Source organism: Ochotona curzoniae, unplaced genomic scaffold (genome assembly GCF_017591425.1).
Source record: "Ochotona curzoniae isolate NIBS_2020 unplaced genomic scaffold, NIBS_Ocur_1.0 scaffold_4506, whole genome shotgun sequence".
NCBI classification, from domain to species: domain Eukaryota; kingdom Metazoa; phylum Chordata; class Mammalia; order Lagomorpha; family Ochotonidae; genus Ochotona; species Ochotona curzoniae.
Genome location: NW_024467119.1, coordinates 26,036,047 through 26,053,923, shown reverse-complemented (window position 1 = coordinate 26,053,923; position 17,877 = coordinate 26,036,047). Strand labels below are relative to the sequence as shown.

General features: G+C 41.0%; 1 protein-coding gene across 5 annotated transcripts in view; it reads left to right on the top strand.

Annotated features, from left to right (window-relative positions):
• Nucleotides 1–17,877, top strand: part of AFF1 (AF4/FMR2 family member 1) — a 197,227-nt gene that overhangs the window by 148,349 nt on the left and 31,001 nt on the right. For all 5 annotated transcript variants that reach the window (XM_040967300.1, XM_040967299.1, XM_040967302.1 and 2 more), the window contains 3 exons: nucleotides 11,684–11,741; nucleotides 11,868–11,905; nucleotides 14,358–14,514. In XM_040967300.1, the coding sequence (XP_040823234.1) occupies nucleotides 11,684–11,741; nucleotides 11,868–11,905; nucleotides 14,358–14,514 (253 nt within the window). The remainder of the gene's footprint in view (nucleotides 1–11,683; nucleotides 11,742–11,867; nucleotides 11,906–14,357; nucleotides 14,515–17,877) is intronic.

Genomic DNA, 17,877 nt, shown 5'->3' with positions numbered 1-17,877 from the left:
TTGCTGTCATCATCACCGCACTCCCTCCACCCTGAATAGCAAAATGAGGGAAAGCATAATATAGTGAATTTTTCTAAAGATGAATTTAAGAATGGCTTTTTTGAGATACTAATGTATACTGGTAGATGAGGAGTTTCGGCTTTTAACTTTTTTTTTTTAACTAGAAAAAAGCATGTAAACGTATATCAGTTTCCCTCTTTTTTTTTTTTTTTTTTTTTACCTATCTCTTTAAAGACTTACTTTATTCATTTGAAAATCACAGTTGATAGGGGCTGGGGATTGGCAGAGAGAGACAGAGAGAAATCAATCTCCGATCTGCAGGTTCATTTTCCAAAAGACCACAGCAGCCAGCAGGAGCTTCCTCTGAATCTCACCCGAGTGGCAGAGACAAAAACATGTGAGCTCCTTTTCCCAAGTCGTTAACAGGGAGCTGAATCTTAAATGGAGCAGTTACTGGGACTCAAACTGTCCCTCATGTGGGATGCTGACGTCACAGATAGTGGCTTTACCTACCATGGCACAATGTCAGCCCTTTGCTTTTTCTCCTTTCACTGGCCCTTAAATTCTAAGAGCCCAGGATATAGTGGCTTAGATTACATTGAAGTACCAGAAGTTTTCTGTGGATCCCTGGATCATACCTTTAGGAATTCTGTGTAACCTCTAAGATTTCCCCAAGATTTTTTTTTTTTTTGAAGATTTATTTATTTTTTTTGGAAAGTCAGATATACAGAGAAGAAGATCTTCCATCTGATGGTTCACTCCCCCAGTGATTGCAACGACTGCTGCTGCGCTGATTCAAAGCCAGGAGCCTCTTCCAGGTCTCCCATGCAGGTGCAGGGTCCCAAAGATTTGGGCCATCCTCGACTGCTTTCCCGGGCCACAGGCAGGGAGCTGGAAGGGAAGCGGGGCCACCGGGATTAGAACCAGCTCCCATATGGGATCCTGGCTTGTTCAAGGAGAGGACTTTAACCACTACGCTATCATGCCGGGCCCTTCCCCAAGATATTATATTTGGTACGTCTTTGTAAAGATCGACAAGCAGGTCCTGAGGACATAAGACGTCCTGGAAGTTGTCCTTGGGGCACGCACAAAGGTGAAACGGAGGTAGTAGCATTCCATTTGGCTGTCAGAGTAGAGGCAGAGAGCTTTCTGTTCAGGAACAGAGTAAATGGAGCAGCTGAAGTAAGGGAAGGAAGTGACTGGGTCTGCTCAAAGTTCCAGAAGCAGCTCCACACTGAGAAGGCCAAAGTCAGGCCTTCACTAGCCTTTCATCTGGCTTTAATGTTTGCTTCAGTGGGGACTCAGCCATGACTTTGCTACTCAGTGAAATGGATGTTCCCCTGAACAAGTGAGTAGAATCACCAAAATCGGAAGTTAAGTGTATGAAGAGTGACTCAAACGATATATGGAATGGCTGGCATTGTGGCATGCTGTGTAAAGCAAGTATCTATGCTGTCACCACCCCACAAGGGCCATGGTTCATGTCCCGGATGCTTCACTTCCAATGCAGGTCTCTGGTAAGTGGTCTGTGAAAAGTAGTAGAAGGTGACCCAGATGCTTGGACCCCTACCATCCACACGGGCAAACAGATGAAGCTCCTGGATCTTGGCTTTGTTATGGTCCAGCCCTGGCCATTGTGTCCATTTGGAAAGTGAGTCAGGTTAAAAGATCTGTTTCCTTCTCTATAACTGTCTTTCTTCTCTTTCTTTCCTTCCTTCCTCCTCTTTTCTTTTCCTTTCTTTTTCTTTCTCTCTTCCTTCTTCCTTCCTTTTTCTTTTTTCTTTTCTTTCTCCTCTCCTGTCCTCCCTCCTCACCCTCCCTTCCTCCCTCTCTCTTCTTTCTTTCTTTCTTCCTTTCTTTCTTTCTCTCTCTCTCGCTCTCTCTCTGTTTCTCTCCCCTTCCCTCTCCCTCCCCCTTTCTGCTTCCCTTCCTTCCTTCCTTTTCTCTTACTTACTTGAAAGGCAGAATTATAGACGGAAGAAGAGAGCAGTCTTCCATTTGCTGGTTCACTCCTCAAATGCCTGCCACAGCTAGAACTCAACTGATCTAGAGCCAGGAGCCTCTTCTGGGTCTCCCACATGCATGCAGGGGCCCAAGGCCTTGAACCATCCTCTACTGCTTTCCCAGGCCATGGGCAGGGAGCTAGATCAGAGGTGGGGCAGGTGGCTAGCACCACAAGTGGAGGATTAGCATGCTATGCCATGATATTAGCCCCTGAAATTCTGCCTTTCAAATAAACCAAATAACTCTTTAAAAGGAAAATATAAAAAAGACACACAGCTCTCGTTCAGGTTTTCTCTTTGGAAAAAAAAAGTTCATGAAAAATGCCAAATCCATGTTTTCATGAACTTATCAAGGCCCTCTTTTTATTTTGTAGTGTTTTCTTTATAATAACTTTTAATGCAGTTTGTATAAATTTATCTAGGAAAGAGTATTTGCACTGATAAAACATTTAACCAATGGGTGAGGGTGGGGTGGAGGTCAGGAGGAGAAGCGTGGCAGGATGGAAAATAATACTGAAGCTGGTGGATGGATTTAGCAGTTGTGTGAGGATGGAACTAGTGTAAGTGCCAAAATGAAATGGACGTCTGGGAAAAGGAAATCACTTTCATGAACTTACTTTTAATGGAGATTGGAAGAAAGTGATGTACCAATTAATTTGTGAAGTGCAGTCTTTATTTCAGATTTAGTATGACAGAGTTCTTAGTGTTCATAGGCTAATTTGATCTAATGTCAGCCTTGGCGTTCTTTGACATGTAGTTAAGCTATTTGAGCGGTGCATGCAGTGCCAGCGAGATAGTCTAATGCACTTTGAATGTCAGAGCAAATTGTTAATTACAGGGTCATTTATACTTTGGTTTGAAAAAAATCAATCTAGGTCTTAATACGGTTTCTCTCAGAGTTGCTAGTGCTTCGGGTTCTTGTATAAGTGAAATAGAACGTGTGCAAGGTTAAAAGAAGGGTCCAGCAGTAAGGAGTCTGTTTGTGAGCAGTGTTGTTTCTCACATCCGTCAGAGACGGGTTGAGGAGCCAGCTAAGGAAGAAGAATGTAGCAGTGAAATAAATGCATGCAGTACTCATTGCTTTTTATCTTTGCCATTTAAACTCTGGTTATATGTCATATGAGTTCCTTCTTCAATAGTCTGGCAGGTAACTAATTAACCAGGAAGTTATTGTTGTACCCTTAATTTTAGGGAGGATGTGTTATTTCAGGACTTCTGCTTTGGAGTTCTCTTTTCTAAGGTCTGTGTCTGGTGTTCTTAGGGCAAAGTACAGAGGATTTTCTTTTGCTATGCAGTTATTGTGTCCTTTATATAGTTTTGGAGAATTCTTTCTGTTCTAATTCTGTTTATTGGTATCAGTGCATTTTTTTAGCCCGTCAAAAGGGAAGATGTGTTAGTATTTTGTGCTCAGTTATGCACTTTAGTTTTACTAGCATGCCAGCTTCTTCATTCCCCATCCCAAAATTAAGTTGTTAGATAAAGGTCCCTTCCATATTTATTTTTTGTCTCTGGAATCATTAGCACATGCTTAGAATAAAAGATAGAAATTATTATATAGCAAATTTGAAATTATTATTAGTTACGATTAAGGGCTCCTTTTTGTAGTTGCTGTTAAGATTTCTTTATTTACTGATTTGAAAGGCGAGAGAGAGACATTTCTTCCAGTCACTGGTTCACTCCCCAGATGGCAGCAATGGCTGGATTGGGCCAGGTTGAGGTTGGGATCCAGGAATTCAGTCCTGACGTCCCACACATCGGGGACAGGAGCGTGAGAGGTTGGACCATCTTCTGCTGTTTTCCCAGGCACATTAACAGGGAACTGGATTGGCAATTGAACAACAGGCCTCAAACCAGTGCCCACTTGGGATGCTGTTACTCGTAGGGGCCTCACCCACTGTGTCAGAGTACCAGACTTTGGTTTGTTTTGAAATGTGTGGAGTATCTGGATGTGAAGATTGGAATAAGAATTGTCTGGAGGTGGGTGAGAAGAAATGATACAATGTTAATAAAGGTTAAAGGAGGGAATATCTCATACGTTTGATGAATCTAAGTTTTCAACTTTGTCTTGAATCATTATTAATTTTTAAATACTTTGGTAAAGAACCAAAGAGGACCATTTTTGTCATCACATCAGGCCATATGTATTGGTTAAATTGTCCTGCAGTTATGACTGAAGAAATGATTTACTCATGACAATTGATCATATTTTGCCTAACGAAAGCTGCCGCTCATTTTAAAATATTAGTTTAATCTATTTGGATGTGTTTTATCTGGATTTTTTTTCAATGCATTATTAACTTGAGGTACTATTTGTTGATAAATATTGTGGAGGAAATCACCTGCATACGTACCACAAATTGTCATTAACATCTTACGCCATCCTTGTTCACAGTTACCTTGAAAACAAGACACACATATATGCAGATCTACACCCTAGAACATTCTCAGTGCTGAAAGCCTGGCACTGTCGGAAAAGGAGATGTCCCCCCCCCCCATCAGTGTATTCAATTTCGGTGTTAGGAATCCAGGGTTATAGTTGTGTATCATTATTTTAATAATATAGATATTGGAAAAACTGTATTTTCATGAAGCAAGCAGAGATAAAATGAAGGAATAGAACTTGTTTTTTCTTTTTTAAAAATTAGTTTATGTTAGCTATGCTAAGGAGAAATGTGAATTTTTGAGTAGAATTATAATCTTTTTGATTAGACAGTTTAACTATGATGTTAGTACCTACTCTGCCTTTAGTACATAATATCCAACAATCTCTTACAGGGCAGTCTTTGTCCTTGCATTTTATATAAGTTCATACTGGAACTTCTTTGAAGGGAAATACATTTCAACGCATGTTTTGCCAAAGAAAAATTATCCTCAATGCTCTTTAACACACATACAACCCAAATTATAGACGTAATCTCTGGTTTTGGTTCTAGGAGTTTGGTGCAATCACAGAGAGTTGCCTGCACGCCTCCTTTTCAAGTCTAACTATGGAAGATGCACTGGGGACTTGGTGGTGTTTTAGGTACTTAGGGAAGCAGTTATCAACAAGGATATGTGCTTGCCTTCCACGATTTGGACCTAAGTGCAGGTTGCCTGGGGTATAGAATAAGTTGTGATAGTGATAGGGTTGGGGTTGGAGTTTTGGGGCGTGCAGCTAGGAAAGTTCTCAGCATTTGACATGGAACCTGAATACTGGGAAGGCATGGGTTCCTTGTTACCCTTACAGCTTCTAGAAGTGTGCAGCAGACTCTTGAGTTCAGGCATTGGAAAACCACCAGGAGTCATTCCTGTGAGTCAGCTGCCTTGAAGGAGTTCATTTGCATATGTAAAACCTGGTGTTAGTGGTTCTCCTAGGAATCCTTTTAAGCCTCATTTTAAAGCTTGGAGCTGCTAGTTTACTACAGTTAAGTGATTCAAGACTAATTTAATGACTGAATAGGATGGTTTAATTCACCAAGAATCCGTTTGCCCTAAGGGCAGATTATACATTTTGTCCATCCTGGGATGTTGGATTATTAAACTAGCAAGGTGTGGTCTGCTTACAATATTCATACTCCTGTACCACCCCTCCTGCCCCCACCCCACCAGGACCCCTAGGACCTTTTTTTCCCCCCACAAACCCAAGACACTGGATACAGCAAGTGTCCACACAAAAGGTCTTTATTTCAGTGATGGTGGTAGCGTTGGGTAGGGAGAAGGTGAGAACAGAGCAAACAAAGAGAGACAGAGCAAAGCAGAGGACAAGGAGAAGAGCAGAGACAGTACAAGGAGAGAAAGAAGAGAGAACAAAAGGGAAGGTCATCTTTAATGGCCTCGGGGTAGGGATATAAGGAATGTGGGAGTGGGGATTGGCAGATGCGGCTGTAGGCTGTAAGGTGGACACCAGAGTACATGCCTCAAGGGACTGGTGGAGTGCGCAATTCAAACCTGAAAGTCACTAAGCTTGATTAGCTAAGTGGGATTTAAGGGGATAAGAACTTGGAGGTTACTAGTACTGGGTAACCAAGTATTCAAGAGAACAGAGACCTGTTTGAGGCAGCACTGGGTTAGCAGGCATCCTAGGTGGTATTGAGTCCAGGACTGTGGGGTCAGTCTCCTTACAATAACTCTTTTCCCCTACCGTTCCTTTTTCATCCCTTCCTTTGTGGTCACTTTGGTCTCTCTCCTGATCTCCATACCCTGATCACTCCCCATAACATTTGTGTAACACACAACCCTCCACTCTCCATCCTTTTACCTGAGCCTGGGCTTGTGCATTGTTGAGGAAGTTATTGGAGTTTATTCCCTGCCTTTGTAATAGAAAGCATCACAGGCTGGGATTTTTAGTTTTCTGCTTCAGCTTGATTCCCAGGCAGTCTACAACAGTGCATGCGCATGGTAAGTTCACAGAATAAATGTGGAAGACTTGATTGAACACCTACAGACTGGATGGAACACCTACAGGCTCTATTTATAGATGTGATTTTATGTAATAAGTTTTCTGGACTTTATTTCTGTTTCAAGAAGTGTCACCTTTGCACTATATCTTATTTGCCGTCCTGATCAATTTTATTTATTTAACTTTGGGTTATCCCTCATGTATACCTGTATGGTTGTTCTCATTTACCCTATCACCCATTAACTTATTTAACTAAGGTAAATCATGTTAGTGAGTCAGTTTCCTCTGTGTTGTTAGCTATATCTCCCATAGACAGTCTCTCCATTAATTTGACGACAGAGGATTTGAAGAATTGCCCTTATGTTACTTAACAGATATGTCTTCACTTTTCTTTATTGTATAGAGAGCCTCATTCATGATCTGGAAGCTCCTATCATCTCTTATGTAGCATTTTACTCCTTATTGTGCCATGTGTCAAAAAAGACACTTGATAGAATGGCTAATCTGATGCCCACCCCCCTGCACTTTATCACCCATCCCATTCCTAAGTTAGTTTCCAAGTTGGGAACATTGTGTTTTACAGGTTTGGTAAAGATTTCTGAAATGGATTGCCTTTCTTAACATTTTAAACACACCTAATTCCATGGTAGTGGTTATCAATTGCAAATAACTACTGTGGTCTCGCCTTTGCTTGCTTGTTTTCAAAATGATTACATTAAAATGTTATGCAAAAAGCACATTTTGTTGTTGTTGTTGTTTTTGTTTTGTAATTATTTGAGGGTCTTGGATTGAGGTGTTGCAGAATATTGACACTGAAAGCTTTGGTCAAGTCCCGTACTTAGATGTGAAAAGTCCAGTACTTAGATGTGAAAAGTCCCGTACTTAGATGTGAAAAGTTCCGTACTTAGATGTGAAAAGAAGTGAAGACTTGCCTTGCTGTCTTCACACAGTAACAGTTGCACTGACTCACTGAGAAATACCTGCTGGAACCTGTACTTGGCTCTCTGAGCTGTACTACCCCAGCTGCTTAAAGAATGCACTGGTACAAAGGATTGGCAGATTGTTTAACCTTTAGGTAAAAAGTTTACCTAACCAATAATGTAACATGTGGTTAAACCTACATCATGGTTCAAAGAAGCAATTTAGCTTCCTTTGAACAGTGCCAAAGGTGGTCATATGCTTTGAAATAACTATTTTGCTTTGGAGTTTTGAAATAAAATTAGTTGCCTGACCACGTAAAGTAAGATTTAAAGTAGGTTTATTTTCATAAAGTGAAAAAAAAAAGACAAAACAAAACAAAAAAACAAACGAACAAAAAAATCCCAGGATATTTGTGGGTGTTTTTGTTTGTTTCCAGTAGTATGGTTATTGTTTTATTTTAAATCCAGGTCTTGCTCTTGCTGAGTTCTGGGACTTGGATGTAATTCTATCAGTTAAATATTCTCACTGTTGTGACTCATATTGGCTAGAGCAAAGACATCTCCTATAACATGGAACAAATTTTGCATTCTGGCTCCTTGATGATCTTAAACATCTGCACCCTGAACAAACACACCAGAAGGCTTCAGTTTCAAGCGGAGAATCTGGCATTCCCCATGTTAATCTCATCAGCAACCCAAAAGAAGATGCATATTGGGAAATACACTGGTTGGTTCCTATTGTTCTGGTTGCTGGTTGGCTTTGGCACCATTTAAGGACTCTGGGATCTCTACATCTCTGTTCCTTCATCAAAACTCAACAAAATGGAGGGTGAAGATGGGGCTTTGGCTTTTTGCTTGTTTGCTTGTTTTGGAATTCTCATCCATTTGCACATTTACTTTGGATCTCTCCATTAAATGTTTTGTTTCCTGGGTAAAGATAATAGGATTTCTGGTCTACGTGACACTGTGAGGTTGTCTAAGTCCAAAATTTAGTGCTCTTTAACGCCTAGCTGGTTGATATGCTCAAGCAGAATGGCACTGTCAGAATAAAGCTGGTCTATCTAACCTTTACCACACAGGTCTCTCATACCCTTAGCCTTAACGCATGCTAGCAGTTTTCTCCTTCTCCTGGCAAATTTGCAGAAGTAACCACTGCCTTTTTCCCCGGAACCGAATCACAGTAATTACTTTCTCAAGTCAATGTCTCATAATTCTCTTGGTTCTGTCATACATATTCTGGCCTCAAATTATTGTGTCACGTAAAACATGTACAAAGAAGGAAGACATGCTTTTCAGCAGAATCAGAGGGGTAAGGGCAGTGTCCAGAGAAGGAAGTGGGGATGTGAACCATCCAGGCCCCTACCAGAACATGAAGATAACTTCAGAAGTTCCCAACCACCAGAATTTGTCCCAGAAGAGGCTTGAAACCTGAACATCTGCCTCACCAAACCAACTGAAGGAACCTCGAAGCCTAAGAGCTTAAAAATTAGATGCATGGCCTTTTCCCTGTTTTCGTGAAAGTCATTCATGTGGCATGCTAAATACATTATTGTTATATTTATTTTTTAAAACTTGATTTTCATGATTTTTTTTTCCCATTTTATTTTTTTCTTCATGGAATCCATGACTTGGATCAGAAATTTCTGTCAGTTACACTGGCTAAATGTGGATACTATTGATATTTGCAGAGATGAATCTGACATTTGCAAACTTCATTTTGAGAGCAGATTGGGAGTTACTTTACTTGTTCTTGTTTGCTTGTATTTTGCTACATTTTTTTTTTCTGTCGGTGTGCCTTCACTCTTAGAAATGTATAATACTGGGCCCAGTACAGTAGCCTAGTGGCTAAAGTCCTCACCTTGCACATGCCGTGAGCTCCTATGGCACAGGTTCTTATCCCAGTGGCCGGCCTCCTGTCCAGCTCCCTGCTTGTGGCCTGGGAAAGCAGTCGAGGAAGCCCCAAGCCTTGGGACCCTGCGCCTGTGTGGGAGACCCAGAGGAGGCTTCTGTCTCCTGGCTTTGGATTGGCTCAGCTGTGGCCATAGCAACCACTTGGGAAGTGAAGCAGCAGACAGACGCTCTTTTCCCTGTCTCTCATCCTCTCTGTGTATCTGACTTTCCAATAAAAATAAATAAGTGCTAAAAAAAATGATTTTTAAAAATGTACAATACTAACTAGAAATTTCTGGAGCTTCCCCTGTCCCCGCTTGAATCATAATTTTATTAGAGAAATATCTCCATCATTATTTTCTTATATAACAGCTACTGTAATTTTGTGGACAGGATGGTTTTTATTGGGCACTTAAGAAGATAGAACTTGTTTTATGTATCAGTCTCCCCCACTTTTTTTTTTCCTTTATAGATTTATTTCTTATAGTTTTAAGTCAGATTTGCAGAAATAAGAGACAGAGAGATCCTCTATCTGTCGATTTACTTCCCAAAAGGCCACAATGGCTGGAGCTGAGCCAATCCCACGCCAGGAGCCTGGGGCTTCCTTCTGGGTCTCCCACGTGGGTGCAGGGACCCAGGGACTTGAGCTATCCTCCGCTGCTTTCCTAGGAAGATTAGCCTGTTCCACCACCACGCTGGCCTAATCAGTTCTCCTCATACTCTAGTTCTGGTGTAGTTCCATATTGTATGTGCGCACAGGACCAGCTGGAAGGCTTATGGCTTTGGTAACATTTTGTTTACTATAGAACAGAATTCAAGGATTAGCAATATCATTGAAAATACACCTGGTTTTTTTCTCATTAGTCGCTGACCCCTGCGCCTGTTGTATCTGAACAGTTCTGAGCGAGTTGTCAGCAGGCTCCAGGCCATGAGTGCAGAGGGCCAGAAGCCAAGTCCCTGTGCTCACCAACAGCTGATTTCTTAAATGCATTTTCTTAGCTCTCACAATCCCTCAGATGCCATCAAGCTACATTTTCCTCAATCATAGGTAGAATTTTTAAAAAGTTAATCACATTCATGACTAATTTTCAGTATTAGCAAAACTTGATTATGGATTTTAAATAACTTTTATAAAGCATTGTAGATGTAATACTTTTTATGAAAAAAGTTAAGAAAAATACCTCCTCTTGCACCAATACCGTGTTGCCTTATATTACGTCATACCTGGTAATGTCAAAAACCCAGGTTTCTGGAAGGTTCTGTTATCCTTCCCCTAGTCAGAAAACACTGGTGACTGTGTTAAATTCCAGTACATTTTTTTAAAGATTTATTTTATTTTTATTGCAAAATCAGGTATGGAGAGAGGAGGAGGGACAGAGGAAGATCATTCTGTCCGATGATTCACTTCCCTAGTGGCCGCAACGGATGGAGCTGAGCCAATCCAAAGCCAGGAACAAGGAACTTCTTCCGGGCCTCCTCCACAGATGCAGGGTCCCAAGGCTTGGGGCTATCCTCCATCGCTTTCCCAGGCCACAAATAGGGAGCTGGATGGGAAGCAGGGTCGCCAGCATTAGAACTGGCACCTATAGGGCATCCCAGCATATGGGCACGTGCAAGGAGAGGACCTTAGCCATTAGGCTACCATGCCAGGCACCCCCCCTTTTTTTTTTTTAAAGAAAGCAGGGGCTGGTAATGGGACTCCGTGGGCAAAGCCATTGTTCTTAGCTCTGACAGCACACGCAACTGTCAGCTGGAGTCCTGGGGCCTCTGCCACCATGTAGGAGACGCAGGTGGAGTTCCAGGTTCCCAGGTTTGGCCTGGGTGTTTAGGAAGTAACCCAGTAGAGTGAAATACTTTCTTACTCTATAACTTTGCCCTTCAACGAAATAACTCTGGGAGACCCTGAAGAAGCTCCTGGCTCTCAGCTTCAGATCACCTCAGCTCTGGTAATGCAGCCATTTGGGAAGTAAACCAGTGGGTAGAAGACATTCTCTATTCTTTTCTCTCTGTAATTTGCCAAGGAACTACTGAACTACTTTTACCAACAAACATACTAAAACAAATCTTTGATAAGTTTCTAAATAAATTCAAAAGTGTTGGCTACTCTGTAAATATAGCTACTTAAAAACAGCTATGTTTTGGGCACAGCACGATGCCGTGTGTGTGTGAGAGTGATGCTGTCTTCACTGGTTAGTAGATGGAAACTGGTCTTGTGTGGAATCAGTTGTCTGTTCAATAATAGTTTTGCTTCGTTATTCATACCGTGTGAAAGATTGAGTTTTGAACTGGTAAAGGATTTGGACTGAAATAGTTCTTGTTTTATAACTGTAAAATTTGTATTTGCAGAAAAGTAAAACACTTGATGCAAATCTGAAGCTTTCACATACCCTGTGCTTCTTTTTGAATCATTGAACATATCCCATTTTAATGCTTTTAAAAGCTAATAGAAATTATTCCAGGCCTTACGTTGTATCTGTCCCTGTCCATTTCAGCATGCTTGAGGACGACCTTCAGCTCAGTGACAGTGAGGACAGTGACAATGATGAACAAGTAAGCTTTGTGTACCGCATCTTTCCCAGGAATCTGTTTCAATCCATCTGGTGTATCTGAGCTGTTTATCCTAACGTATGCTTTGTTCTTTCCTTTGTCCTCCTCCCACTTACTGTGAACATCTAGACCCCAGAGAAGCCACCTTCTTCAGCTGCACCTCCAAGGTAATGTGGGCTGGTTTCCTTTGATCTGTATAGAATATTTGCATTGTTTTAACAACCAGATGTAAAAAAATGCCTTGGTACTCTCATAGTTTCTTCATGGGACAGTACCTAGAGGATCACAGTTAAAGGAGAGTACCAGTTTGATAAGTCAACTGGAGAGAACTTGTTAAAACTCTGTAAAACTGTCATTGTCCATACGCACCTGCTTTGCTAGTTTGGGTGTTCCATTTTAAGAGTTAAAAAGTGAGCTTAAAACTTTGTTTTGTTATCCATGCAATGTGACCAGTATTTGAACAGTTTTAATCAAGTTGACAGAGTTATTCTGTGTCTATGTTGTGTTTTAAGATTTATTTATTTGAAAGGGCAGAGTAAGCAAAATAGAGAGAGGAATCTTCCATTCTCTGATTCACTCCCCAGATTCTGCTGTCAGATCTGGGCAATTTGCTGTTTTAAGACTTATTTGCAAGAGTTAGGGAGGAAGAGAGAAATCTTTCTTCTGCTGGTTCATTCCCCAAATAGCTACATAGCCAGGGCTCACCAACCTGATTTTAAACATTGAGCTAAATTGTTTCTAAAACTTGTTTTTATATTACAGTTTGTTTTTTTAAGAGTTACAGAAAATTTAAAATTATTTCAACTGCTTTTTGACCCAGCAGCCTGTGATGGAAAATGGCAGGTTTTTCTTTGTAAACAAGCCAGCGTCCTTTAGGAAATGTGATGCTGCAGTGTTAGGAAGTGAGAAAGGTTTGAGCTATTATTTTCCTGCTGAATTTAATTGTTTAGTATCCTAAATACCTGCCTGTCATAAGCATGGCTAAACTATTTTGTTCGCTTAATGCGTGCTCATTTCTTCAGAGACAGTATCAACAGTAAAAACCTGGAGATTTTATATCAAAAGTGTTCTGGTTAACTTGAAAGGATCCTCTGACATAATGAAAAGCTTATGGACTCAGAAGATTGGCTTGTAAATTTTAATGACTTTTTTTAGGAATTTCTGGTGGGTCATGACTATTGATAAAATATTTAAAAAACAAAGGAAAACACAAGGTCAAGGTAAATCAAGGCAGGAGTAGCATTGAAAACATGTCCCATGCGGATCCTCTCTGGCTTTGACTCAGTCACAGCAGGGACAAGCTCACAAACTTGAACAGGCATTTTTTTCCTGAGGAAATTATGCAATGGTTTTAGTGTGCTTGTTTTAAAATTACTTCAACTTCTGATTACTATTTAATTTTATTCTAATATTACACTATTGTGTTATTGAATTTATTTTGGCAATATTGTTGGTAGATTTGGGTGCTTTCAGTGCTATGGTTAATGATTTACTGCTTTAGTTAATACTGTTTGGGGCAAGATTTTAATCATGTATGTTTTGAAATTCCATGTATGTCCAGAAGTGTTAACAATGTGTATTTTATTTATTTATTTTTATTGGAAAGTCAGATATACAGAGAGAGAAAGATCTTTCATCTGCTGATTAACTCTCTTTAGTGGCTACAACAGCCATAGCTGAGCCGATCCAAAGCCAGGAGCCTCTTCTGGGTTTCCCATGTGGGTGCAGGGTCCCAAGGCTTTGGACCATCCTTGGCTACTTTCCCAGGCTCCCAGCAGGGAGCTTGATGGGAATGGGGCCATCAGAACATGAACTGGCACCCATTTGAGATTCTGGTACATGCCAGATGAGGGCTTTAGCTACTAGGCCACTATGCTGGACCCTTGCCCTATTCTTAAAGCTTGGAGTGGTTATCTCTATTTTGGTTGGTATTGTAGGACGATCCTTAAGCCACTCATGAAGAATGACCTATTTTGTAATTCTGCCCAAAAGATGTGGATGAGTCACTTTGGAGTTCACAGAAGGAGTACTATTAATAGTTAGTGGTCTTTGGATATTGTACAACTAAATCTAATGTAGAGGCTCTAAGGAGGTTTTATTTTGATGGTTTTCCTTTTATAAATCAATTTTTATAGGTCATGAATAGCAAGGATCAACAAACATAAAAACACTAAGTTGTAAATATCTTGCACCTTTTGATCCATCCAAGTTGCAACTTCCTTATTCTGCTTTACAGTTAATAAAAGCAGACACAGTACGTGTGAGAATAGATGTGTTCTAATGAAGCTATTTAGAAAAACAGTTCCCCCGCCCCCACGTTTTACCAGCCTAGAACATAAAGCACTCAGCATCTACTTACATTTATACTTTGCACAGAACTTGGATTGTCCTTCACAGTGAGATTGCACAGCTTCTCTTATGCAGTTACCCGTTTTAAAAAGTGTTGTATGTTATACATGTTTTCGTAAAATACTGTAGGCCTCTCTCATGCGGCTGATACAATTTATGTTAGATAATACTTGCCCTGCTCTTCCAAATAGCAAGAAAATAGGCAGGGACTAAAAAGGGCAGAGGTCCACTTTGCAGAGTGTCTGATTTGATCTCTTGGTTGCTTTGCAGTGCACCCCAGTCGCTTCCACAACCAGTGGCATCAGCACATTCCAGCAGTGCCGAGTCAGAGAGCACCAGTGACTCAGACAGCTCCTCAGACTCGGAGAGCGAGAGCAGTTCAAGTGACAGTGATGATAACGAGCCCCTAGAAACCCGGGCTCCAGAGGTACTGTGTCTGCCTTGGGAAGGCTGTCCAAGGGCGGCAGCATTCTGTCTTCGGGGCTAGTGTCTCTGCTGTGGGCCAGGATCCACAGCATCCTGACCTGAGTCTGACCATGCAGCAGGACTCCCTGCCCCTTTGTTGGGCAGAGGCACATGTCTCTACTTACCAGATCCTTGGCCTTGGCCGTGGAGGTTCAGGAGAGGTAACTCCACCATTTGAAATGATAGATTCTACTCCCTTTGGAAGAGCAGCATCTTGAGACTGTCTGCACATCATTTTTTCTTCCTATCTTTTGAGAAAAAAAAAACCTGTGTTCAGCAGTCTGGTGTTTGAATATTAATGAGATGGGGGGGTTGATACTCAGGAGTGCATGAATTAAAGTAAAAGGGAAGCACACCTGATTTAGCAAAGGTCAGGAACACAAACTCAAAATCAGTCATCAGAGTTCTATTTTTGAGTCAGTAAAAGCCATGCTTTATATCGAAGGCAAAGTGATTTTTTGCCAGGGCTCTGAATCTTCTTGCCCTATATGGAACAGGGATACCTGTGTTTCCATTCTGTGAATAGGAACAAACCCTTGAGACTGAACATCTCATGCCCTAAATTTTATCTACAGAATTTAACACTATTTAATGAATTATCAAGAACAAGGCATTGTTAGTAATTACTAGCAGGGTTACCAAATAGACTCAAAATTTGTGATATCAGTGTAAAAATTATACAGGGTAAGAAAATGACTAAACAGGAAAGGGTTTTCTTTCTTTTTCTTTTTCCTTTTTTTTTTTTTTTTTTAAGATTTAGCTATTTTACTTCTAAGTCAGAGTTGGGGTGGGGGATAGTGAGGAGAAAGTGTCTACCATCTGCTGGTTCACTCCCAGATGCTCAGAGATCCCAAGGCTGGGCCAGGCTAAAGCCAGGCTCCAGGAGCTTCTTCAGGGTCTCCTGCATGGATGCAGAGGCTCAAGGGCTTGGGCCATCTTCCACTGCTTTCCCAGGACATCAACACGGAACTGGATCAGAAATGGAGCAGCCAGGACTTCAACCAGCGCCTATATGGCATACTGGCACCATGCGCAGAGAATTAGCCTGATATACTGGCCACAAGAAAAGGCATTCTTTTTTTTGTAAGCGAGATCAGGTTGCATAAAGGACATTATCCTGCATGTTTTGGAATGCCAGGAATTTGAGGCTTTCTGATATTAAAAGCCTCAGAGAAAAGTCTGTCTCTGCTGCTGAGAAAACAAGGCAGTTCTAGTAGAGCCTTAACTGACTGTATCTGGAGAGTCATGTGGGGAGTTATAAGGACCTTGAATGCACGACAGACTGAGAAAACAAGTGGGTGTCATTTCTCGTTAGATGTATCTCTATATTTGGCACATATAAGTGCCTGATAGTTTTTGGAATGAATCAGAATGGCTGCATGTTAAATGCAAAGTGCCTTCTGCATTTTAGAAACCACTCTGTTCCCTGGGCTCCGTGCTTCATGGTACTACCTGCAAATGAAAACATTTTACCATGCCTTGGGAAGGTGAGGGGGCAGTTTGCTATGTGCACAAATAGTGTGATGTTCCCTGTTACCAAGACCTCTACTTTTCATTTGACATTAGTCAATAAGAAACCAGTTGCCATGAATTCCACTTCATTGTTTATTTTATGATATGAATAAAAGTGTAAGTTTCAGATTTTCAGAATATGTAGGATACACAGCTTTTTGCTGCTAAAGTATAACTTGAAAAGCATTATTCTATTCTTGGTTATTTAAAAATCTGCTTAGTTTTCTAATCTTTTTATTGCCTAATCCTTTGATACCAAACTGGCTTATATTGATTGCATAACTGTTCATAGAACTCTTTTGTAAGTTATTTTATTTATCTCCCACCAACTGTACACAATTGATAACTTTATTTTGACATTAAAGAAGTAGCAGTACCACTTAAAATTAATTAATTTATTTATTCATTTATCTATTTAAAACGCAGAGTTAGAAAGAGGATGGACAGAGCAAGAGATTTTCCATTTACCAGTCCACTCTCCACATGTTTGTAAGGACTGGGACTGAACCAGGCTAAAGCCAAGAACCAGGAGTTTCTTCTGGTTCTCCTAGAAGGATGTAAGAACTAGGGATTTAGGCATCTTCTGCCGCTTTTCCAGCATCATGGAACAGCCAGGACTTGAGCTGGTGCCCGTATGGGACACTAGTGCTACAGGCTTGCAACTCAACTTGCTCCACAATGCCAGACCCTTAAATTGAAACTTTTAACCATTTACATCTGGCAGTTGTATTATGTTGTTATTGTTCTCTAGCTACACTCTTCCCAACTACTGGTCATCCCTACATTAATAATAAATAAATAAATAAATAAATAAATAAGATTTAAAAAATGTTTATTTGAAAGGCAGATTTGCAGAGAGAGAGAAGGATAGAGAATGTCTTCCATCTACTGGTTTACTTCCCAAATGGCTGCATTACCAGAACTGAGGTGATCTGAAGCTGAGAGCCAGGAGCTTCTTCAGGGTCTCCCAGAGTTATTTCGTTGAAGGGCAAAGTTATAGAGTAAGAAAGTATTTCACTCTACTGGGTTACTTCCTAAACACCCAGGCCAAACCTGGGAACCTGGAACTCCACCTGCGTCTCCTACATGGTGGCAAAGACCCAGGACTCCAGCTGACAGTTGTGTGTGCTGTCAGAGTTAAGAACAATGGCTTTGCCCACGGAGTCCCATCACCAGCCCCTGCTTTCTTTAAAAAAAAGGGGGGGGGGTGCCTGGCATGGTAGCCTCATGGCTAAGGTCCTCTCCTTGCACGTGCCCATATGCTGGGATGCCCTATAGGTGCCAGTTCTAATGCTGACGACCCTGCTTCCCATCCAGCTCCCTATTTGTGGCCTGGGAAAGCGATGGAGGATAGCCCCAAGCCTTGGGACCCTGCATCCGTGGAGGAGGCCCGGAAGAAGTTCCTTGTTCCTGGCTTTGGATTGGCTCAGCTCCGTCCGTTGCAGCCAGTAGGGGGTAAATCATCGGACGGAATGTCTCTCTTCCACTGTGTATATCTGCCTTGCAATTAAAATAATAAATAAATCTTTTTAACAAGTTTTTTACAATCACTCCCTACAACTAACCATAAAGCTTTTTAAAAAAAAAAAAAAACACAGCTGTATGATGCCTATAACTCACAAGTTCTTATTCATGGCCATACTTCATTCTAAAATACACTAACTTCTGCTGGTTTTATAGAACTGGAGAAATAGAGGGACATAAGGATAAACATGTATTAAAGTACTTATGAATTTTTTTCTACTTTAAATTTTTAATAATGCTTGAGAAGCCCTCATCCCAAAGCCTGAAATGTTCATATGTCAAACTTTTT